Below are 25,445 nucleotides of genomic sequence, written 5' to 3'. Positions count from 1 at the left end.
TGAGGTTTGATCTTGTGAGACTAGCATTTTTTATGTTCAGTGTCCAATATATATCACTTCACATGCTTGCATGTTAGGTCTTAAAACTATATAATATAAATTGTATAATTTAATTATTTGCAAGTTATTGGTGGTGTATCGACTTGCGTGATACCCTAAGAGGTAGCAAGACCTTTTTCATCCGCTTAGATACCCACAAATTTATCTACAACTTTCCAATTCTTATTATTTATATTATTATCATTACTATTATTTTATTTTAGAATAATAATATTGTTTAAAAGAATACTATTGAAATTTAATTTCAATTATTAATAAAAGTTTTTTGACTAATGAGGCTCAAATTTCTTATTTACTAATAGATATTTACAAATAGATATTTATTAACAGATATTTTTGTCAGTAATAAATTTGTTGATAATTTAAATATTTTATTATTAACGGATATTTTAGTTTATTAATGAGTCTCAAATTTTTCATTTTAAGCTTTGATAATGTCGTATTAAAATTCATACATATATATATATATATATATATATATTATAAATTGTTAAGATTTATTCAACGATCTACATGTTTTAGTTAAACTGCAGTGTTGTCTTTTCTACAATACTAACGAAACACATTAAATACTTTTAACCCTTTATATATAACTATGAAGATAAAGCTTACACATAAATATTTAATCAATGTATATAATACAAAAATATAGTCTAATTACGTAAGAAATTGAAAAAAAAATCTAAAATATTATTTACAGATGGTAGTTCTTAGACTAAAAGCTGAAAACGAAAGGAAAAAGGAGAAGGAACAACTGGGGAAGGGGTTATAAAGAATAGTTAAAAGTCAGCATTTGTGTGTTGAAGACAAACATGATTGGACACTGACTTCAGTGGCCATTCTCAAATTCATAATTACCATCGTTGTTCTTTCTGAACATTCACACATGATATTATATATATTTATATATATACCACTAATGAACAATTTTCAATAAACTTGAGTTTGACTAATAATAGAAAGGCCCTTATGATTTAGTTAATTTAAACACACACAAAAAAAAGTTTATTAATGAATTTCAGTGTTCTTCTGAAACTTGAATTGGTGCAGCCATGTTGGAACAAATAATTGACCTCTACAAACCTTCTTGCTCATGCTTATCTTCTTCTTTTTTATTTTATCTTTTAAGAACAAATAGCTATAATTTCATATTCTTAAAGTCCTTGAAACACTTTGTTTTAGACCACAAGTAGGTTTCGCTTTTATTTGTTGACTTTTCAAATTTTCAAAGAGCGTTGCTAACTTCTTCACTAAAAACAAAACCACCGGTGGGTTGGTGAAATAATAATAATAATAAACAAATTCAAATATATATATATATATATATATGTATGTATGTATATATATATATATATATATATATATATATATATATATATATATATATATGTATGTATGTATGTTTGGAAAGATTGTAGAAATCGTATTGAAATATGAAAAAAATTACCTATAATGTGACATCCCAATTATATAACCACAATCATATAATATAGGAGTCAACATCTAAATAAAGAGAACAATTAGAGTATGACTTGCAATTAAGTACAGAATTACAGTCATCCAAATATGAAGACAGAATTTTAAACTTAACAGTTTAGAGTATTCAACACTTCAAGCGTTCAAATAGGAAATTCCTAAGTAGACTGCACTGCAGCATCAGTATCCTCTAGTTCTTGCTCCAAAAGTATCTCCTCAACAATTTCTGCTCCCATCCAAGTGGATGATCATCGCAAAAGAAAAACATACACAAGCAGCACACAACACAGAAGCAAGGGTGAGCTAGGTAAACAAGCAATAATCATATAGTACAATCAATCGAGGTCATCATGCTTAATCACATATAGAAGAACAATTAAAGCATACCCTTTAAACCATGACTTAAACACTCACACGACTCATCCGGATTTGTATAACTGTCGAACTATTGGTCGTCTTTGCACTTGCATAGTTCAGCTGGCTCTCCCCAACACTATACAAGGTAAATCCCCCAATCTGTTTATGTCTAAACTCTAAGACTATAGACGAGGACCTCCCTCTACTCTCACCACTCACATTGTTCTCCTCTATGTGAGCATAAACAGTGCTTTGAGTGTAGGAATAGACATACCAGTTCAAAGCTCCATACAGTTAAACAGAACAACAACAACACCTCGCACAACCACTTCTAATCATCTCACCCTGAGATGTCCAATTCATACTCAAATACATCATTATAGTTCACAACCATGTTCAGATGCATAAATTCAAATCCAATAAAATAAAATACAATCATCACAATTATAATTCATAATTTTTGTATAAATGGTCCAAAAACAGAAATTAAGCAATATTGAGATCCCTGAGAAGATACGAAATTAATATCTCTAAATTTGTAACTCTGATTTCAAATCTGAACGGTCAAAGTAATTCACTATGTGTTAGAAACTACATATTAAAATTTCCGATTGATCCAACAGTCAACTAGATAGATATTGAGGTTTTACCGAGGTAACTCAGGGACAAAATTTTAAGTGGTTTTCGGTTATACTCAAATTACAAATCCGATCGGTCAAAGTGTAGTAATACATCATAAGAATCATATATCCAATTTGCAGGTTGATCTAACGGTCAAATAGGTTAGAATCTATATTTTACCGAGAGAACTCAGTAACAGAACTATAGGGGTAATTAATTTATGCAAACATGCAGGATTTATTTCTCCAAGTACAGACTTCTAATTACAAATCCGAACGGTCAAAGTGTATTAATATATCTTAGGAATCATATATAAAATTTTCAGGTTGATCTAACGGTCAAATAGGTCAGAATCTATATTTTACTGAGAGGACTCAGTAACGGAACTAAAGGGGTAATTAATTTACTCAAACATGCAGGATTTATTTCTCCAAGTAGAGACTTCTAATTGATGATTCGAACGGTCAAAGTGAAGAAATAAGTCTTAGGATTCATATATTAAAATTTTAGCTAAATCCAATGGTAAAAACAATTAAAAGGAAGGTTTTACCACAGTAATTCGAAAATAAGAAAATTATAATCATGAAAACTAAATTTATACAAGTGAATAGATAACTACCATTACCAAAATTTTAACATGTTCATAACTCATATTCATGATCATAACATGTACAAAAATCATATATAAGAAGGATTAGCTCCCCTACATCAAAATCAAGCAACTTGAACCATACTCACAACCACAAAAATTCTAGAAATTAAGTTGAGTCAGCTCCCCTTACCTTGAAACTTCTTTGCTACCTTGAAACTTCTTTTGATGACCAAAACTTCCTCCTTTTATCCCCTCCGTGCAACATTTTTAAAGCCAAGTCTTGCTTCCCTACGGCCTTGTTCTTTTGAGTGGATTTGAGGGAATGGATTTGAGGGGATTTGAGAGGATTTGAAGATAATTTTTTTTGTCATTTTTTTGAGCAAATTTGGAGGTAAATGAGAATGAATTTGAAAATAAAATTTATGAGAATTAGTATAGAATTGTATTGACGTGACAAATTAAAAAAAATTATTTTCAAATTTACTCTCATTTACCTCCAAATTCACTCAAAAAAACGACAAAAAAAGATTATCTTCAAATCCACTCAAAAGAACAAGCCCTTGTGCTCCCTGGATGGTGCAAAATGAAAGTAAGGGGCCCTCCTTGTGCTTTTCTCAAAAGGCTAAGGAAAATGAATATCCTAAAGTTGCATCTCCACTTTCTACTTCAGCAGAATGAATGCACCATCATTTAATTTTATTTTTTTTCAAAAGAAGACAAAAACATCAATTGTGCTGCTCTCCATTTTGCCAAATAAAAATAATCAACTTCTTCATATGGGCGGCTGGTGCTTCCAAGCAAATAATTGTGCTTCTTAAAAAATTCAAGAAATGAATGACCCCTTTTTCTTAATAATGTTTTCACCCATCTTCTTTTAATATATATATATATATATATATATATATATATATATATATATATATATATATATATATATTTAGGTTCTTACACACAACACCAAATTAAATTAAGTAAATTGCATTAAGCTCGAAATTATATTACTTATAGCAAAAATTACGTCCGAAATTAAAAATACCTATAGGTAAAACATTACTATAGATGAATTTATAATGACATAAAATCTATCAAAAATGTTGACGTAACAATGTAAATTAGGTAAATCTTGAATGGATTTTTGTCTTTTAACTAATAAAATTAGTGGATAATTTCCTTGCATCTGTCGATAATTTATTTACTGTGTCCCATACGTAGCCAACCGTCTCCATGAGTAATCATTGGGTCAAAGCACGTATTAGTTATGATAAAAGTTCATAGGTATTTCCAAAGAAAATCTTAAGCACCAATAATATAGAATACAACTTTCAAATATAATTATAGAATACTTTTTGTGGTCATATATCATTGCATAAGTTGGGTAAGGGTGGTGAATGTATATCATAACCAAGCTAAAGTATCTTTCCAACAATTTCATTTAGTGGAACTTAACTATAAAGAGAACATGATATAGAGAAAGGATGTAGAGAGTTGATGTTTGGAGTCTATGGAAAAAAAAAGATTGTGTTCATGAAAATTAAGATTGATGTTAAAAAGTTTTGAATATAGTTTTGATGAGAATGTGTGCAAGAATGAAATGCAAAATTCTAAAGGTTAACTTCTCATATTCTTATTGGTATCTAAATTTATTAGAATATAGTTAGAAAATTAAAATAAAGTATCACATCGTTTAAAAATGGATAAGATAAACCATATATAAGTAGAATGGTTTTTAAATTTAATATTTTAAGATTTAGGTTTTGAGTTAAGTGTAATAATGTTTTAATATCTTATATGAATTTGTTCATAATTTACTGATTTACCCAAGATATTCTGAAATACGCGAGTTGTGGAGTAGGAAAGTAGGAAGAGAAAAAGGAAAAAGGAAAAAGAGAAATTAGTGGAAGAAAGGAAGAAACAAAGAACAAGAAAAAAAAATTAAATTGTGATAATTACATAAATAATCATCAATAAGTAACTGGTAATTTAAAACACAATATTATAAAAGTGTCATTTAAAGCATGATTTATTATTAACAAATTATAAAAATGGTGTGTTTACCGAAAAGAACAAGGTAGACACGACTTTTTCTTAATCAGAATAAATTTGTATGCATCTCTTTTAAATTGTAAATTTGAATACAACATACGAGAGATATATATAATTGGATTATGAAACCATTATTGAAAAATCTTCAACCATTAATTAGTATTTCATCCCAAGGAGAAGAAATGGAAAAGTATTTCTTTTAGATTGACTTCGACCATCATGTACTTTTATCACTTAACAGACTTTGAATGTTGAATGGAAATTTACTCCAATAAGAACAAAAATGGTGACCAGGGAACTGACTTTTAAATTTAGAAAATAAAAAGGATATACACATGATGGAAAACAGCGTTATTTGTTCCCTCCTCTCCTAACCCAAAATGGACACTATGCGGAAGAGTAAAAATAAAAGTGTAAACGTAGGAAAAAATAACACTGAAAATTTTAAAGTGAAAAATCCTCTCCGAAAAAATCACGGGACCTAGTCCAGAAAATTATCTTCACTATAAAAGTAGGATTACAGTGTTTCTCTCACTCTCTGAGGATCTCTCAATAAATCTCACCCTCTCGGATGATATAAAAAAAAACTCTCTTTTGCACACTCACAGTTTCTACTACACAGTGTCTTTCACCTTTCGGTGATGTTTCTCTCTTCACGGTAATACCCGTGGCTTTCTCTCTTTCTCCTCTTGAATTCTTTCTTCATCGTTTGATTCTTAGTGAATTGTGTTTTGCTGCACATTTTGCATTCATTTTATAATGAATGAAGGAAGAAAGGACAAGAAACATGGTTGGTGCATTGGAGCAATTTATGAAGCTTTTGTGAAGGTGGAAGACATTCTTCCTTAATATATGATATATGAAAATATTGACCATTCTTTTCAGCACGTAGATGAATCCCATTTTTGTTTTTTTTATCCAACAACACATACATACATCATCTAGATTAAGTTGCTGTTAAATATGGTATCTAGTAGTATGAACTGTGCCAGAGAGCCTCTTGTAAACAAACTACAACCAACCATCAATGGTTTCTATCCTTGTTGGGTCTTTCCCTGTAGCTTCTTCTTCTGGTGAGCCATGAAAATTGGACCATGTTTTCTTTTTGTTGTTACAAAGTACTTGTTATCATTTCGAATACTTTTGAGAAACTTTTCATCATCTAAATGAAAATTCATATTTGATATTCTAGGTTCTTACGTAAAAGAAGCTACAAGGTACAAAACTGAGAAAATCCAGAATGACTATCATATCACGAGGCATCATCAGAATCATTACAGAGGCATTAAGGTTGGATCCACATTTCACCAACGTGCTAGAAGATATGTTGTGAACGCAGGCAGTGGAGAATCATTTGAATCTGCTAAACCTCAACATTTTCAAAAAACCAATAGGGGCTCTATCAAATATTACTTGGATGCATTTACCAGGTTTCTCAAACCAAACATACTCATTGCCACAGTTAAGTCGAATCCTTTTCTTTTTACTTTAGAACTAATTAGTCAATCTTTTATATAATATCAATCAAATTCTTTTGCATGAACCTCGTATTCTATAAAGAAAACGTGTAATGTTTTTTTGAATCATTTTACTTAAGTTGTTTTTGTTTGTACAGGCAATAAGCATAACGTCTATGTCTCTCCTTGCGGTAGAGAAGTTATCAGATATTTCTCTAACATATTTCATTGGCTTGTTCCAGGTGGGAACTTAACTCTGTTGGTCTTAAAAATATACCTTATTAACGCATGACTACTTTACGTAACTTTTACTCCTACCTGTGAGCATATATATATATATATATATATATAACTAGATTTTTTATCATTATTTCAGGCCATAGTAGTTGCTGCTTTGATGGCCTGTTATATTACAGTCTTGAATCATTTAACTGATGTTGAAATAGACAAGGTATATGTAACTTACTAACAATATGGATCAATATGCTGAATAGCACATAATAGGCATACCCAATTTTAGTTTGAGAAAGAATAGTGATGTGTGCAAACATATTGTATTGCAGATAAACAAGCCGAATCGTCCATTGGCATCAGGGGAGTATTCTTTTGAGACTGGTGTTATTCTCAGTGCAGCATGTTTGATTCTGGTATTCTATACAACATTCTCCTCTTTCTAATGCACACCATCACTCTTATTTGATTTTCCTCGTTTATGATATAACTTCTTTTCTATTGAGTTTAAGGAACCGATTCGTTTCTCATTGGTCAATTACTTGGTATAAATTTCCTCGTGTATTACATTCCCTTTTTAATATCTGAAATGGAAAGAAAATCTATTAAAAGCTTTCCATTGCAATGGTTATTAAACTATCATTTTAATCTCCTTTACAGAGTTTTGGGATTGGATGGATTGTAGGTTCACCTCCATTGCTGTGGGCTCTTTCCATCACTTTTTTGCTTGGGACTGCTTATTCAATCGATGTAAGTTCATTTTTATGGCATTTACACTTCATTTTCCCCTGGTAATTTTTGGCATAATTATTAATGGTCATCGTACGATTTGCTCATTTTCAATAGCCAGTTTTGTTCTGCTTTATCAGAGTTTTCTGAACACTGTGCAGTAATTGTCTACTGAAAACCCTAGGCAATAAATGTTATACGACCTCTGTATTTACACTTAATTTTCCTGTTAGGAGGAAACTTTGTATATTGGAGGAAGGGTTTAAGGATTGAAATTATGTGACACTTGTGTTCTTTTTCAGTAGTTATATTTGAATTTAAGCTTCTCTAAAACCTGTTTGGAAACTTTATTTGATAGCCACTACATTTATTTTTCTATAACTCTGTCTCTGAAATTTCGCAGCTACCCCTGTTGAGATGGAAGAGAATTGCAGTGCTTGCAGCCATGTGCATTGTAGTTGTTCAAGGAATAATCTTTCAAGTTGCCTATTTTCTTCATATGCAGGTGGTTTGTCCTTCCAAAAAGTGCTCTCAGTTGTCATGTATTTGTGCATAAATTAGCTTTTGTACACATAATTGCAACAAAAAATCTTTTATCCAAGCGATTGGGTAGGTTTAGTTTAATTCACGATAGAAACTAATTTAATAATGAATTTTTGGCTTTTTTAGTAGTTTACATAACATACTGTCTGGCAGCTCTCAATTTCAAATACATCAAAGCAACCCTCCAACCAAGTCAAACGATTTTGGTTAATATTTTTGTGTAAAATTAAATGTGCAGACCTATGTGTTCAAGAGGCCAACTATGCTTCCAAGATCAGTGATTTTTGCTACAACATTCATGAGCTTCTTCTGTTTAGTTTTAGCACTGTTCAAGGTAAAAGGATAAAAGCTTCCTGTTTTCTTAAATTATACACGTGTACCCGATAGGAAAGTAAAATTACTCTCTGTTGACTTTCGTAAAGGATATACCTGACCATGAAGGAGATGAAAAATTTGGCATTCAATCTTTGTCAGTGCATTTGGGTCAGAAGAGGGTACGTTCTTCTTATGTATAATCTCAGAAGGCTTTGTCTTTCTATCCTTGATTTACCATAAATAAGTTTTTTTCAGGTATTCTGGATTTGTGTTTCACTTCTTGAAATGATTTATGGAGTTGCCATTCTTGTGGGTGCAACAACATGTTCCTACCACTGGAGCAGAATGATCACGGTGACTTCCTCCTCAGATAATAGAACACTAATATCAAATTATGTCATACCTTTTAAGACGGATATATCTAATGAATGTGGACATGGATGATGATTTGATCATTTTTGTGTTAGGTTTCTGCACATGGTGTTCTTGCTTCAGTCCTCTGGTATCGTTCTAAGTCTGTTGATGTGAAAAGCAGCTCTGCCACAGAATCCTTCCACATGTTTCTTTGGAAGGTAACAATTAACCCTATAAGTTTTTTTCTTTGCATGAGTTAAAATATATAAGCATCTTGAATTCCTTTGTTTTATTCTTTTGCACTAACATCTTAGCTTTCTAATAGTGGGAAATAATTGAAAGAGTAGAGAAGATGATTTTTACGTGGAAATCCTTTCGAGAAAAATTACAAAATCCTGTTTAGAAAAATGTTTCCACATTACAAAGTGTTTATTCCAACATCATCTAGCATAAATCAAAGTCATTTCTCCTATGTTTTGCTTGTGACATGTTAAAAGCATTGGGGTGGACCCATGAGTTTATTCAACACAACATTATTAAGTAGTCAAAGATACCTTTTATGTTTTATGTTTTGATTCCGTAAATCTCTTATGTTTCTGATTTTGATTCTGTTTTCTTCTTCCAGCTATTCTACGCAGAGTACCTCATCATACCTTTTATCATTTAAGAATTCAGTGTCATTTTTATGCCCATGAATATTTCGTATTGTCTTTTTATTATAAAGTTATATTATTTATAACAAAAGTTCGTCAGAAATGAAAAATACCATTGGGTAAAAAACATTACTGGCGATGAATTTCCAATTACATAAAATCTATCTGTATGTTGACGTAGCCAATAAAAAACAGATCCAGTTATTTTCGAACAGATAAAGTCACGTAATTTTAAAGTTATCAAAATATATTTTATTTATTTTTTTAAAAAATTATTAAAAAATAATTTGTTTATTATTCCTATAAATACAAAGTTACGTAACGTTTCCGTCCAAAAGTCGTTGAATTCGTTTCTCGTAACAATGATATTAGTAAATTTTGAACAAAATTTTGTCTTTTAAGTAATAAAATCACTTGATAATTTATTTACTGTCTGCCATCCGTAGGTAACGGTCTTCACAAGTAATCATTGAATCAAATTATCGACAGATAAATGTAATATAAATTATACTTCCAAAACCAATCTAATGTAAAAAAACTTTACCATTATTTGGTTGCACCAATATAATATAGAATACAACTTCCAAACATAATTTAATAGAATTTGTTACTTTTGTTATGATATTAATGGTTGAATAAACAATATACTAATATATTATTATGTCAAATATTTGTACTTTAAGTGTATTTTTTTCTATTTAAGCATATAACAATTTAAATACCACAATTTATAATTGTAATTTGGTTGGTTTATTGTTATGAGACAATTTATGTATTACTTTTTTATATAACAATAAGTGTTACCCACATGATATTAATTTTTTTTATAGATTTAATGACTATGCGAATCAGTATTTTATATGTTATTACATAGAATTAATGACTTTCTAATATATAATGATTTCAGTGGGTAAAGCATTGAACACTACAAAAGCATGCTTTATAAGTAAGCATGTCATCCTCAACTACAACATAAAGAAATAATGTATTTTAAACATCAAATACTTTTTAGATCTAATATTTTTTTCATAAATTGATGAAAACAATTAATAGATGTAAAAAATAATTAATTTTAGCATTTAAATTTATAGAAGATGTAAAACTTAATTGAGTCTTATAATTTTATATATTCACTAACATCTTAGGAACTCAGAAAATATAATCATAATTGAATATAATTGATTATATATATTTATCAAATATATATGAACAATAAGTAATTGATAATTACAAATGATTATTTTTTCATAATTAACAATCAAGCTGTACTAGACTGAAAAATATACAATAATTCAAGTATTTGTATAATTAACTATATCTTATGGCTATTACGTCTTTATTCTAGAGACACAAAACATGATCATAGGAAGTACTCAACTTTTTTTCACTTAATATATATTGGCTACATATATATGTTGGCTACATTCACCACCAGTTTGATAATACAATTGAAATTTAATGGTCCTACACAAATGTTGAATATTGTTCCAAAATACGATGTCTTTACGTTCTTTCGCCATATTTATCTCTTTTTATTGATATGACGATTGAAGATGAGACAAATTTGAGAAATCTAAAACAGTTTTTGCTTTTCTTAATGAGGCTTCGATGTTTCTTTGAAAAGCCTTCGACGTATATTGTTATTGCTATGGATTGTTCGTTTAATTCTAGGATTGCAAAGTAATTAATCAACCAGTATCCTGCCTCTCATACAAAATAAGAAACACTATAAGAATGAGTTAAACATTTTAAATTAAATATAACTAAAATTCCACTAAATCACAAATAACAAAAATAAAAATAATATAAACAAATTATAAACACTTTAAACCTAAATTCGTAAAAAAACACAATTTATTAAATCAAACATAAATTTTTGACAATGACGTCAAAAACTTATTACAATATTAACAAGTGTATCGTGTAAATAATAAAATGAAAAATCCAAATAAATATCCCAATAGACTATTGTTGATTGAGTGAAATTGTGATTCTTTATTTATTTAGATGAAAATCTTGAAGTAATGAAAAATATTTATCTTTTAATAAAATAAATCTAATTTATAAAAAACTATTAAATTGATTAAATGAAATATATAAACTAGAGGCTTTATCAGAGTTAAATCTCTTAAATTGATAAAATGAAATTTATACATCCTATAAAAGTCTTCTTTTTGTAACAATTATTTTACTAGGAATCAAACTTTTTTATTATGACTTATTTGCTTAACCTACTTTATTAGATAATTGATTAATTTTGCACCAAATGAATAAGAGTAGGCTTTATGTGAGGACCTGGAAAATTATAAGGCCATTGGGCCCTAGTTGGAGGCAGTCAGGCCCAGACTAAGGGAACCTTAACTTAGCCAGGGTCATTCCCCAAAAGCTAGAGAAAATCCATTTCTGCCTTTCCCTTTCTCTCTCTAAAAAGAAAACATTTTGCCCTAAACTCTTCTCTGCCTTCTCTCTAAATTTTTCAGCTCTTTGAACCGTTCAATCTTGGGATGGAAGGTGCTCAGGCGTTCATCTCACCGAAGGCTTCCTTTTGAACCGATCGCATTTTCGATTGGACCAGGTTTGGTTCAGTTCTCAGTTAGTGAAATACCGTGAGGGAGCGTCTCTGTGAGCTTGGTAGTTCGACTTTGAGGTAAGGGGAGCTAGTTCTTTGTTTGAAATTATTTTGAGATATTTGCATGTTAAGTCCTGAATTGGTGTGTTGACTTGAACTGCTATGTACTGTTTAATTATGTTTTGTGATGAGCATGTTGATTTGTATCTACTGGATGTGTGGAAGTTATGTAACCATAGTGTGCTGAACTTTGTTTGACTTGAATGAGCATTACGTTGGCTGTACTGGGTTTCTGGATTTGAGTAAGATCTCTGGGAAATAATTAAAATGGATGGTGAGTGGATACATGTACTGCTTTAGGTTACTGTGAGGGAAGTGGAGTACTAAAATTGGGTGAATGGGGTCTAGAGTACTATAAGGCAATTAGGACTTGTTGAGAGCACTGTGTTGGTAGGATAGAAGAATCTTAAAAACCTGAGTTGGCACATCCCTGATCATAGAGCAGCCCTGGCCTGGTCCAGTACGTTGTGACTAGTCATATGTGTTGGCGGCGAAGGTGAGACTGATGCGTTCAGACATCTGATTCTTCTCCGGTGACTAATTGGGCAGTTGGGATAGTTTAGTTGAGCCAACAGAACTGGTGAGGGGTCAGAGAACTGAGTAAGTCCTGAGATAATGGTTGAGATGAGAATGTGTTCATAAGTGGCAAGGATTGATGTTTTAAATGGTAAAACTGAATTTAATCACTTTACATTAATACTAGGGAGGGTTTGGATCATCTAGACAAGAAGAATTACCAGTAATAATCGAATAAGAGGTCTTAGAAATTAACCAAGAGTCCTAGAAATGGTAAGGGTTAGTGTAAGTGAGTGATTATGCAGAATTCACGTACTGCAGATTATGCAGTGTCGCTATGCGAGTTGTCTCGCATAGCGAGACCCTGAAAAGGGGTACTCACTGTTTTGGAAATTCGCTGTGCGAGTTAGTGCGCTGTGCGAATTTCCAGAGGGTGATGCTCACTGTTTTTGGACTCGCCATGGCGAATCCTGTCGCTATGCGACTGGTGGTGGTTTAGGATCACTGCCTATTTAATTCGAAGAGCGAGTGAGGTGCATAGCGAGAGGTTTGAAGTTATGTACGCTGCGAATCAATTCGCCATGCGAAATAGGGTGCGCTATGCGAATTTTAGCGGTCCTTTTGTCTGGGAAATTCGCACAGCGCACAAGGGGGGGTGCGCTGAGCGAATTATGTGTCGCAGGTGGAGTGTTTTTGGTGTTTTTGATGTTTTGGGAGTTCCGGATGTCCGTTTTGGACGTTCTTTAGTTCGTTCTGGGGGTTTTTGACCCTTCCGGAGCCATTGGTGAGGGTCTCCAAGCTGTTTGAATTACTTAAGTATTGGTAATTAAAAGTCCTAAAGAATTTTGTGTTGATAAGTGATGGTTTTGTGAAAGTATGTAATGTATGAGTTGTTTTATGACATGGTTAATGTTGTATGAGGGTGTATGGGTTTGGTATGAGACAATATAGTAAGAATGCACTTGAATGACTATGAAATTTTATGTTGATTGAATCAAAGTGGTTTATGAGGTACATTATTGATCCAAGAGGAATATCATGTGATTTAAAGTGGTCGGATTGAATATGAAATTAAGATCTCTCGGTGGGATCAGTTAGTGTATTGAATGAATGTGAGAGGCTTCCATATGGGGGGGTTATCCCTAACACTCCAACGGTCTTTCATTCTCACTTAGAGAGGATTGACGCGTGTGGTGGGAGTAGTGGGAGGTCCTAGGGTAGGCGCTATCACTGAAGGTCTATTCCGCGGTAACGGACTAGCCTTGTGTATGGTCGGGTGGAACCCCTCGGCAATGGCTTTGCAAAGCAGTAGAGGCCATCACAAGTGCACAACCCGCCCCAGCTCTACATACATTCTATGTCCGGACGTGTCTAGAGTCTTAACATGATAGGATGCTTGTCTTGATGAGTTTTATGAAATAAATGCTTATGTTTATGATGACTAAGGTGTTTATGTGCGTATGGATATTCTGGGAAATGCTAGATTGATTGAAAATGAATTGTATGATTGTTTGAGACCTAGCTCACCCTTGCATTTGTATGTGTTGCATGTGTTTGCTTTCCCCCTTGCGATGATCATCCAATCCTTTGGATGTGAGCAGTAGGTGATGATGTACCTTTGGAGCAAGCTTTGGAAGTTGAGGAAGACCCAGCACCTAGTGCTTAGGATTTCTACTAGCTCTTATGTTAAATAGCTCTTCATTTTGAAAGACTTCTAGACTTCATTTTATCATGATCTGTATTTTGGAAACACTCTTTAGGTCCCATTGAATCTTTATTCAATCATGTATTTTGGAGAATTATGAACTTGTACTTAAGTTTTAAAACTTCCCAGCCAGACTTGGATAACTGTACTCCTTAATCCTATCTATTGTGTACTCTTAACTGCTTTCTATTATTATAATCGATGCATTCTACATATATACATTGCTATATATTTTGGGATGTTACATTAATGGTATCAGAGCAGTTTGTCCTTAGGATGACCTGTGAGTTGAGGGCTTGTCGTGTCTTCTCTGTGAAGAATTGAGTGTAAATGGTATAATTTACCATTTCCTCCAAGTCTAGATAGTATAGTATTGTATCTAACTGGAGGTTTTGAGAACAGAAAACGTCTTGATAGGAGTGATGAGGGTGCACACTCATGACTTTTACCATAGATGATTTTCCTTTCTTAATTCTGAAGGTTTGAGGTAAGAAAGAGTTAGGGTTCCAGTGTTGTTTCCTGTAGTAATTCCTGTCTTGTTCTTGCCTTTGTAGTGGTGTAATGTGCTCTATAGTAGTAGAGGAATGCAGATTCAAGGACAACTTGACCTGTATACCTTCATTAGAATTGGTTAAAGCCTTTGAGGCAAATTCTGGCCTCGAAGATAAGGAGTTAGAAGACTAAAAATTTAGGCTTTAAAGGACAAGTGAAGATATTGGAATTTAGAAGTAATGTTTTAGGTGAAGAAAAAGTTCTCAAGAGCAGAGTCAGAAGATCAGCTATTGTACGTTCCACAAGAAGAGTGGGGTTCGGAGGCTAGATTAAGAGGAGCTTTGGATAAGCATGGGTGTAACAGGGTTTGAGAAATCAATTTGGTTTAGTATATCAGTAGCGTCAGAGGTTAGAAGAAAAAAAAAATGTTGGTGAGCAACGGAGTAGCATTGGGTGAGATTTGTAACATGGACCAATGTATTGGCGATGATTGGAATCTGAATAAGAGAAGTAATAGATGGTGTGAAGCTTAAGTTAAGAAAGAAATAAGTGGACCACGGGAAATCGTTATTTTGATAGGAAGTAGAAGAAGAAGGGTTTGAGGAGCAGTGTGTAAAGCATAGAACGGATTTAAGGAGGGTGTAATAGAAGCCGGATCTCCAAGTTGAGGGAACATGAAGTGTGTGAGGAGAATTGAAGTATTGTAGGACTGTGAGTTGAATAACCGAATGGAGTGGTTAAGCATTAATCGCAATCGGATAATGCATAGTCAAGTTTAGAAGAATGTTTCAAGATTAGTGGTTCGTATAAAATAAATGTTTGATCATTGGCTGAGATGAGAGATTTCAAATGTTGAAGGAAGGAGTACACCAGAATGTCAGTTTGGTAAGAAAGTATAAGGTCAGAGAATTAAGAGCACAGTGGATGAAGAGAGGAGAAGAAATGTTTTAGAAAGATGATAAAGGGTGGTTGTAGTATAAGTTGCTAAAGAGGGTATCGAGAATGATCAGAGAAGTTTGGGTTGGTTGAGATGTTTAGAGTTATGAAGTTGCATGTTGTGATAAAGTTAATTTTCTTTGGGTATGGTGTTATGGTGATGTTCAATGTTCGGCTGAGTTTGATCAAGAGAGAAGTGGATGTTGAATGATGGATTGCAGAAGGCAGTGAGTTGGTAAGTTCAGATAAGGTCAAAGGATTGGTGTTGTTGGTTAAGAGTATCTTGAGGTTTAGAGGATTAAAGATGGGGTTTGTATTTTGACGATTCCGAGTTGAAGAGGGCAATTCTTGAAGAAGAAGGTTTTAAGTTAATTTGGACAGGATGAGTGCAAGAAGAATTATGAGTGATGTGGTGTTTGTGGAGTTAATCTAAGGGCTCAAGTTTGAAGTTTATATGGAGTGGTTTCTTGACAGGGAAGGAGAACGAAGGTGGTGCATCAAGTATAGTTGAGCGAAAGATGGAAGCAAGTGTTATGAGAATTCAAGATGTCTTTAAATTGCAAATGAAGAAGAGATGATGTTGTTCTTTTGTAAGTTTGAGGTGTGATTCAAGGGAGGTTTGTTGTTTCAAACTAGTTCTTTAGTGCTTTGTAGTCTTTGATAGAAGCTTCGTATTTCAAGAAGATAAATCTTTATGGTGCAAGGGTTTTGGTTGGTGTTCTGCAACGAGTATGGGATTTTATAACTTGGAGAAGTGGAATTCACTTTGGAGTGGGGTCTTAGGCAACACCAGTGTCCGAAATTTTTGGGTGGTTCCGGTTTAAGTCGTGTAGTGCAAGAGGAAGATGGAGGTTGAGTTAGAGCAATAATATTTGGACTCAGTATAATCATAGGGAGAACTACAAGGTTGAAGAATCGCAAAAGAGAAATAGAGGACATGTTGGCACAGTCTAGTATAAGTCTTAACAATCAGGAGTGATTTCGGGCATGGTCGTTTTGTGGAGTAGAAAACAGTGTTGAGGAAATGGAATGACAAGGCTATTATGCAAGGGAAGAGTTTTCAGGGTTTTGTAAGGTCATAGAAGTTCTGAGAAAGGTTCTTCGAGGGTGATCATTTTCTGGTTACAGTTGTCATGAAGGAAGTGTTCTTTTCAGTAAATTGGTGAGTAAGGAAGTATAAGGATCAGAGTAGCGCAGCGAATGATGGTGAGCATGTTATTGTCAGTAATAGGTATGCATGAAGAGCTTTCAAAATTGTGGATTGGTGGATTGTGAGGGACGAGTTCTTTGAAATAGTATTGATGTTGTTATATGAGCATGAGTTGGGAGTGTTTGGTAATCTTCAAGAGTCAGAAGTGAGTTTAGGTGTGAAAGAAACATGTATCAAGCAGGGAAGATAAGTGAGCCTTGGGTTTCAAGCTTCAGGGTCAACTTTAAAGTAAGGAAGTATTAATGAATTTGGAACATGAAGAGTGGGTCGGTGGACGAGAAAGATGATTTAAGTTATGGTTTTGAGTTATAGTGGCAATCTAAAGGTAGCGAAATGTTAATAGAAGGGTTGCACAAAGAGAAGATTCAAGTTCTTGGTTTGGCAAATATTGAATAAGAGTTGGTTAAAGAATATGATGATTGGGGTCTCTAGTGAAGCTGTAAAGTGATTTTGTTAGTATAGTTGAAATACTATAACTAGTGGGTTTCTCAAAATGGTTGAGAAAGCGCAGGTTGGACAATCCTAGTTCGAGATGTATCATGAGTTGGCTTGATACCGATCAAGCTAGTGATCTCAAGTTGAAGAGGTTACAAATCTAAGTATGAGTGCAAGCTAGTGGATCAAGAATTACATATGGTTCAAGTTAGTGAGATAACGAAGTGAAGATAGAGTGCTCAAATTGGTTTTGTCACTGCAACAGAGTAAAGATTTAATTTGGTAATCGGGTAGTATAGCTGGAAACTATGCTACTCAAGAGTGGAGATCAGTAAAGCAATGTGAAGTCCTCAGAATGGAGGTGGTTAAAGGTGATCAAGAGCATAATAGACGGTAATTAAATCAGAAGCGGTAATGATCAAGTCAATGGTGTGGTGGTTCTTAGAAGAAGTAAGAGGAGGTAAATGAGTATGAGTCAAGGGTTAAATTGAAGACTAGATTAGTGGAAGTCTCAAAAGAAATTTACAAGAAGTAGCGGAAGATTGATAAGTGGTTAGCAGTGTGGCAGACACCATAGGATTGGTTATATGAAAGAAAGGTACTTAAAAGTTGAGGCGTATAAATTTAGAATTGTTTTGAGAATAATGGCTAAACCAATCTACACTGTTGAGCATTAGAGCATTTTAGTACAGAGGCAATGTTTCATTGTTGGTGAAGTTGAGGGGAGTAGTATTTCGTCAAAATAAGTGGCGGTTCCAGAGTCTGTGATGAAGATGGATTATTCCTTCTAGTTGACAAGTCTAATTTTCGAGGACGAAAATTTTAAATTGTTGGGGAGAATGTGAGGACCTGGAAAATTATAAGGCCATTGGGCCCTAGTTGGAGGCAGTCAGGCCCAGACTAAGGGAACCTTAACTTAGCCAGGGTCATTCCCCAAAAGCTAGAGTAAATCCATTTCTGCCTTTCCCTTTCTCTCTCTAAAAAGAAAACATTTTGCCCTAAACTCTTCTCTGCCTTCTCTCTAAATTTTTCAGCTCTTTGAACCGTTCAATCTTGGGATGGAAGGTGCTCAGGCGTTCATCTCACCGAAGGCTTCCTTTTGAACCGATCGCATTTTCGATTGGACCAGGTTTGGTTCAGTTCTCAGTTAGTGAAATACCGTGAGGGAGCGTCTCTGTGAGCTTGGTAGTTCGACTTTGAGGTAAGGGGAGCTAGTTCTTTGTTTGAAATTATTTTGAGATATTTGCATGTTAAGTCCTGAATTGGTGTGTTGACTTGAACTGCTATGTACTGTTTAATTATGTTTTGTGATGAGCATGTTGATTTGTATCTACTGGATGTGTGGAAGTTATGTAACCATAGTGTGCTGAACTTTGTTTGACTTGAATGAGCATTACGTTGGCTGTACTGGGTTTCTGGATTTGAGTAAGATCTCTGGGAAATAATTAAAATGGATGGTGAGTGGATACATGTACTGCTTTAGGTTACTGTGAGGGAAGTGGAGTACTAAAATTGGGTGAATGGGGTCTAGAGTACTATAAGGCAATTAGGACTTGTTGAGAGCACTGTGTTGGTAGGATAGAAGAATCTTAAAAACCTGAGTTGGCACATCCCTGATCATAGAGCAGCCCTGGCCTGGTCCAGTACGTTGTGACTAGTCATATGTGTTGGCGGCGAAGGTGAGACTGATGCGTTCAGACATCTGATTCTTCTCCGGTGACTAATTGGGCAGTTGGGATAGTTTAGTTGAGCCAACAGAACTGGTGAGGGGTCAGAGAACTGAGTAAGTCCTGAGATAATGGTTGAGATGAGAATGTGTTCATAAGTGGCAAGGATTGATGTTTTAAATGGTAAAACTGAATTTAATCACTTTACATTAATACTAGGGAGGGTTTGGATCATCTAGACAAGAAGAATTACCAGTAATAATCGAATAAGAGGTCTTAGAAATTAACCAAGAGTCCTAGATATGGTAAGGGTTAGTGTAAGTGAGTGATTATGCAGAATTCACGTACTGCAGATTATGCAGTGTCGCTATGCGAGTTGTCTCGCATAGCGAGACCCTGAAAAGGGGTACTCACTGTTTTGGAAATTCGCTGTGCGAGTTAGTGCGCTGTGCGAATTTCCAGAGGGTGATGCTCACTGTTTTTGGACTCGCCATGGCGAATCCTGTCGCTATGCGACTGGTGGTGGTTTAGGATCACTGCCTATTTAATTCGAAGAGCGAGTGAGGTGCATAGCGAGAGGTTTGAAGTGATGTACGCTGCGAATCAATTCGCCATGCGAAATAGGGTGCGCTATGCGAATTTTAGCGGTCCTTTTGTCTGGGAAATTCGCACAGCGCACAAGGGGGGGTGCGCTGAGCGAATTATGTGTCGCAGGTGGAGTGTTTTTGGTGTTTTTGATGTTTTGGGAGTTCCGGATGTCCGTTTTGGACGTTCTTTAGTTCGTTCTGGGGGTTTTTGACCCTTCCGGAGCCATTGGTGAGGGTCTCCAAGCTGTTTGAATTACTTAAGTATTGGTAATTAAAAGTCCTAAAGAATTTTGTGTTGATAAGTGATGGTTTTGTGAAAGTATGTAATGTATGAGTTGTTTTATGACATGGTTAATGTTGTATGAGGGTGTATGGGTTTGGTATGAGACAATATAGTAAGAATGCACTTGAATGACTATGAAATTTTATGTTGATTGAATCAAAGTGGTTTATGAGGTACATTATTGATCCAAGAGGAATATCATGTGATTTAAAGTGGTCGGATTGAATATGAAATTAAGATCTCTCGGTGGGATCAGTTAGTGTATTGAATGAATGTGAGAGGCTTCCATATGGGGGGTTATCCCTAACACTCCAACGGTCTTTCATTCTCACTTAGAGAGGATTGACGCGTGTGGTGGGAGTAGTGGGAGGTCCTAGGGTAGGCGCTATCACTGAAGGTCTATTCCGCGGTAACGGACTAGCCTTGTGTATGGTCGGGTGGAACCCCTCGGCAATGGCTTTGCAAAGCAGTAGAGGCCATCACAAGTGCACAACCCGCCCCAGCTCTACATACATTCTATGTCCGGACGTGTCTAGAGTCTTAACATGATAGGATGCTTGTCTTGATGAGTTTTATGAAATAAATGCTTATGTTTATGATGACTAAGGTGTTTATGTGCGTATGGATATTCTGGGAAATGCTAGATTGATTGAAAATGAATTGTATGATTGTTTGAGACCTAGCTCACCCTTGCATTTGTATGTGTTGCATGTGTTTGCTTTCCCCCTTGCGATGATCATCCAATCCTTTGGATGTGAGCAGTAGGTGATGATGTACCTTTGGAGCAAGCTTTGGAAGTTGAGGAAGACCCAGCACCTAGTGCTTAGGATTTCTACTAGCTCTTATGTTAAATAGCTCTTCATTTTGAAAGACTTCTAGACTTCATTTTATCATGATCTGTATTTTGGAAACACTCTTTAGGTCCCATTGAATCTTTATTCAATCATGTATTTTGGAGAATTATGAACTTGTACTTAAGTTTTAAAACTTCCCAGCCAGACTTGGATAACTGTACTCCTTAATCCTATCTATTGTGTACTCTTAACTGCTTTCTATTATTATAATCGATGCATTCTACATATATACATTGCTATATATTTTGGGATGTTACACTTTATCTACATGTTCGTGCATTCACCATTGACTTCACAATACTATTATAAATTCATGATATATCTAATGATTTTTTTATGGTAATTTATTTTTAGTTTTTATAAAATATATGATTTAATAATTTATATTAATATATTATTTTAAATTTACAATATGATTTGATATTATATTAATTTATTATTTTACCTTTTGTTATCGGTAATAGATGCGTATTCTATCAAAACTTAATATTAAGTATTATAATATATTTAATTTAGATGTTTATATTTATCTTGAATATTGAGAATCATGTGTAGTGATTGAATTATTAATTTGGTTCAACCAAAGCAGTCGTTTTCGAGTTGGAGTTTTTAAAGTGTTTTTTTTTTCTTTTATTGATTTCAGGAGCATAAGAAATTAAAAGATGGGATTTCAGTTATGAACTTATTGATATTTTAGTTCTCCCTTCCTAATCTTCAGTTGTTTTAGTATTTGTATTGGAAACCCATATTATCCTATCAAAGAACAACGTAGACATTTATAAAATATTAAAAAAATAAATTATGGGTACTTTATTTCAAGTTTTATGAATTAAATATTTTTTAGTGAAAATCTTAAAAACACTGAAATATCATGAATATTTTTTTGACATTTGAAGCAATAGATTTCTCGTAATCTAAAGTTGGTAATTTCTTCCTTTATCTCTATATTTTCTTTTCTTTATCTTGTAAAATAGAAAAAAGAACATGATTAACATATTTTTATTATAACATTTTAAATTTCGTAATTTGTTAATATTTTACGTAACTCAGAATATGATTTCTACATTGTTTAATTTGAAATCATATTTCATATTGTGTAATTCATAATCTGAATACAAAAATATATAATTTTGAATTATTTTATTTAGAATATAATTTTACATTATATATAGTCTAAAATATATTTAAAATAATTTTGAACTATGTAATTTGAAAATATTTAAAATTACTTATTTTATAATACAATTTCGAATTGGGTATGAGGTGTCGTGATGAATATACATAATTCATTTTTTATATTAAGGTAGTGTGAAAAGAAGTTATAAGGGGAAAAAACTGTCTAAAGTTCCAAGGCTATTGTTTCCCACACCCCTAATATTACTAACTGTACCTCCACTGTTTTGCAGAAGAGAAGAAAATGTGAAAAATAACTCGTTCCAGAAAAACCATTTTGGAGCACATTTCATGTATTCTAAAAAACGCTTTTTGAAAGACATTTAAGATATTTGGAAAAAAATTCATTATTATATACATTTGGGAAAATGTATTCCAAAAATCCTATTCTGAAAAAACTTATCAATGAAATGCATTCTATGCGTTTCGAAATTTTTTTTTTAATTTTATTTCGGAAATTCTTTTAATATTTTTTTGGAAAGTTTATTCCAAATATTTTCGAAATATGTAAAATGTTTATTTAAAATTAAGAAATTAGGAAATAAAATCCGAATGCTAAGAGGGGTGAAATATGGATTAGTCCCGAATAGGTTGCAACCACATTCTTTATGAGCTTATATTAGTTAAGCCTGGTTGGAAACCAATAGTATATATATATATATATATATATATATATATATATATATATATATATAATATATATATATATATATATATATATATATATATATATATATATATATATATATATATTCTCAAACTGTCTTTATTTCATAAATGAAAACAATAGCAAAAACTAAAATAAATTTTTTAAATAGCGTAACATATTTTTTAAGTGTGTTGACCTTAAATTTGTGCAGAGAATTTCACTAAGCAGTAGTTATATGAAGTTTAGCTTGTGAACTCTCAATTAAATTTGACTTAATTTTAGGTTTATGAAGGCTAATGAAGTCTATGAACAGGTGCGTTGACTTTAAATTAGCAATAGATAGAGCAAGAGTTGGTAGAAGCTAAAGGAACCTAATAATTAGAAAAACCTCATATCATTGTTTTATATTGCCTCCATACTTATGTAGTCCTTTTTTTGGGATTTAAGTTTTCATTAATGAGTGTGTATGTGCACAACATTATTTTCTAAGAACGAATATGGTGTTTTTAATGTATTAATGTAGTTTTCATGAATGGATCGTTGTATCTTAGCATTGAAAATCAAGGTATGAGTTTAATTCTCACCTTGATTAAATATGAGAAAACTAAGTTTTAAGAATTTAGATTTAAGATGGTGTTCATTTTTTTATATGTGTATTTGGATGTTATCTCTCTGTTATGAATCATCTTTAGACAGACTCATCACTTAGCGCCTACCAAATAACATTTTTAATTAAAATCAAAATATTATTTTATTATATTAGTTTTTTTTTTTGGATTTAACATTATAATATATTATATTATTAATGTGCATTATAAAGTGGGTGTATTTTTTTTTAAGAGTATGAAAGTATTATTTCTCTTTTATTCATTATTATTTACAAAACTACCAAATACTATTCATTTTATTTTTCAAATATCTTTTCTGGGTTTTGATTTCGATAGGTTCTATTGTCTAATAACTTCAGTTTTTGAAATTTATAGCCATTATTACATTAGTCTATAAAAACTTTTTTATGCAACTTTTTAGAAAAAATAATAAAGTCTTCATATAATTTTTTTGAAAAAATTCTAATCCCTCAAATGACACACGAGTACCCAAGAAAACTTGTTGAATTGTGGAAATAATTCTAAAAATAACACAAATATTTCTTTTTTTATATTTATAGTATTTTTTTTTGTTATTTTCTTTCTCATATTACTCTGGGAATTTTGGTGATCAATTTATTTTTCTTTCACCAAAAGTCTCACATGTTAGAATATATATATTTTCACATTTTTAGTATATATATGTTTGAATTGCTCTTATCACTAATGATATACACATATTTATTCTCGTGACAATTTTTCTCTAGTATCAATGATCATTGTCTTGTACATCGGACTCGTTGTTAGTATTTTTCAAATCATTATCACTAACAACTCGTCGATATTCAAAATGATTATCAAGCTAGACTCCACCATACATATCAACAAAGTCATTACAAAAAAAAAGACGAGCACTAACATTTTCCTAAGAAATTCAACACATCATATTTACTCTACTTAACATGACAAATTATTTTTCAACTTTGATACCACTGTTGGAAATCACGCAATAAAAAAATAATTTTGAAAACATAACAAATAAAAACAGAAACATAAATAAAAACATAAAAGAAATTTAATGTGATTCAACACTTCAAAACCTATTTATGAATACTTAACAAAAAGTATCATTACTCAACATTTTATCAAGATGGGACTAAACACCGAAAAAACCAACAAAAACATGTATAAATTGGTTCCCTATGAAATTTTTATTTTTCAAAAGATTAAAGTGTAAAGGTTGAAAGTTACATACAACTTGAATAACAATGAAAAAAAATACATAATTTTGTTTTACTGGAAGATGAAACATTCTTTGGATGAGGGCAAAAAAGAGGAACTAAGTTTCCTTTGTTAAGTTAGCTTATTTCTTAAGGACGAATTCCAATTAGATTATTAATGTTAAAAGGATTTTTATTCCAAGAGTTTCAAGTCCATATAAATTTAAAATGATAATAATGATAAATAAATAAAAGTTAAATAAGTACTTCTTTTAATATTAATATATATTTATAAGTTAAATAATTAAAACTATTACTTATATTTATATTCTGTTAATAGTTACTCAGTTAAGTATTGAGTCATTAAGTAAGGAAGAAATATATATTTAGTATTTATATGAATAGCAATTCAAATATAATTTGATTGTAAATGAAGTGTATGAGATGATGATGAAAAACAAAAGGGTAAAAAGGTTAAGTTCCTTTAACATTCCCCAAAACTTTGAAGGCGTATTTGGTGCAAAGTATCCGACAACACATAAAATATGTCTGCAAGTTATGAATAATAGTTGAAGTTGAGAACCTTTTCAAGCAAGCAACTATATATACTATTTCCTTATCCAAAATGCTGCAATCCTCCAAAATAAAAAGAACAATGGAAGAAGAGAAGAGGCAGACAGAAATAAATGGGTACAGAACATCTCTAAAAATTCCTATTTCAAGTGCTTTGCTTTTTAGAGCCAATAATTCTTGACAGCTTTCCTTTTTATGCCATTCTTATTGGTTCATTGGATCATAGTTAATGTTATTTATGCTATGTTTCCAATAATAGATGGGACGAGACAGATAGTTGTTAGAAAATTAATAAATGTATCAAATCGTACAAATAACACAGTGAATAAATCTAAATATCATTTTTTACATAAATTTGTATTGCTAAAAAATTATGTTTATTTATTAATTAAGGCTAAAAACTTTAAAAGAATGAAAATAATTTGTGTATGAAATAAATTAAAAAACTGGAAAATCAATAAAACTTATGAAATTATTATGTGATAGAAATTTCCTTGG

At 32.3% G+C, this 25,445-nt stretch overlaps 1 protein-coding gene across 1 annotated transcript; it reads left to right on the top strand.

Annotated features, from left to right (window-relative positions):
* Window positions 1–6,127: 6,127 nt before the first annotated feature.
* LOC124822627 (homogentisate phytyltransferase 1, chloroplastic-like) lies at window positions 6,128–9,674 on the top strand. The gene is made up of 12 exons (XM_047294657.2): window positions 6,128–6,222; window positions 6,342–6,610; window positions 6,765–6,848; window positions 6,983–7,057; window positions 7,170–7,253; window positions 7,498–7,587; window positions 7,970–8,071; window positions 8,348–8,443; window positions 8,532–8,603; window positions 8,680–8,778; window positions 8,892–8,996; window positions 9,404–9,674. The coding sequence occupies exons 1-12, from the start codon at window positions 6,177–6,179 to the stop codon at window positions 9,443–9,445; spliced, it is 1,164 nt and encodes a 387-aa protein (XP_047150613.2). The 5' UTR covers window positions 6,128–6,176; the 3' UTR covers window positions 9,446–9,674.
* Window positions 9,675–25,445: the final 15,771 nt, after the last annotated feature.

This window comes from Vigna umbellata, chromosome 7 (assembly GCF_029865625.1).
Source record: "Vigna umbellata cultivar VRB3 chromosome 7, Vumbellata_1.0, whole genome shotgun sequence".
NCBI lineage: Eukaryota > Viridiplantae > Streptophyta > Magnoliopsida > Fabales > Fabaceae > Vigna > Vigna umbellata.
This window is presented reverse-complemented; position numbering and strand designations above follow the sequence as displayed.

Bases quoted from the DNA above. Each gene is read 5' to 3' on its own strand.
- LOC124822627 (XM_047294657.2), top strand. From the start codon at position 6,177: ATGGTTTCTATCCTTGTTGGGTCTTTCCCTGTAGCTTCTTCTTCTG. The intron at 6,223-6,341 runs GTGAGCCATGAA...TTGATATTCTAG, and splicing joins CCCTGTAGCTTCTTCTTCTG to GTTCTTACGTAAAAGAAGCT. The intron at 6,849-6,982 runs GTGGGAACTTAA...TCATTATTTCAG, and splicing joins ATTTCATTGGCTTGTTCCAG to GCCATAGTAGTTGCTGCTTT.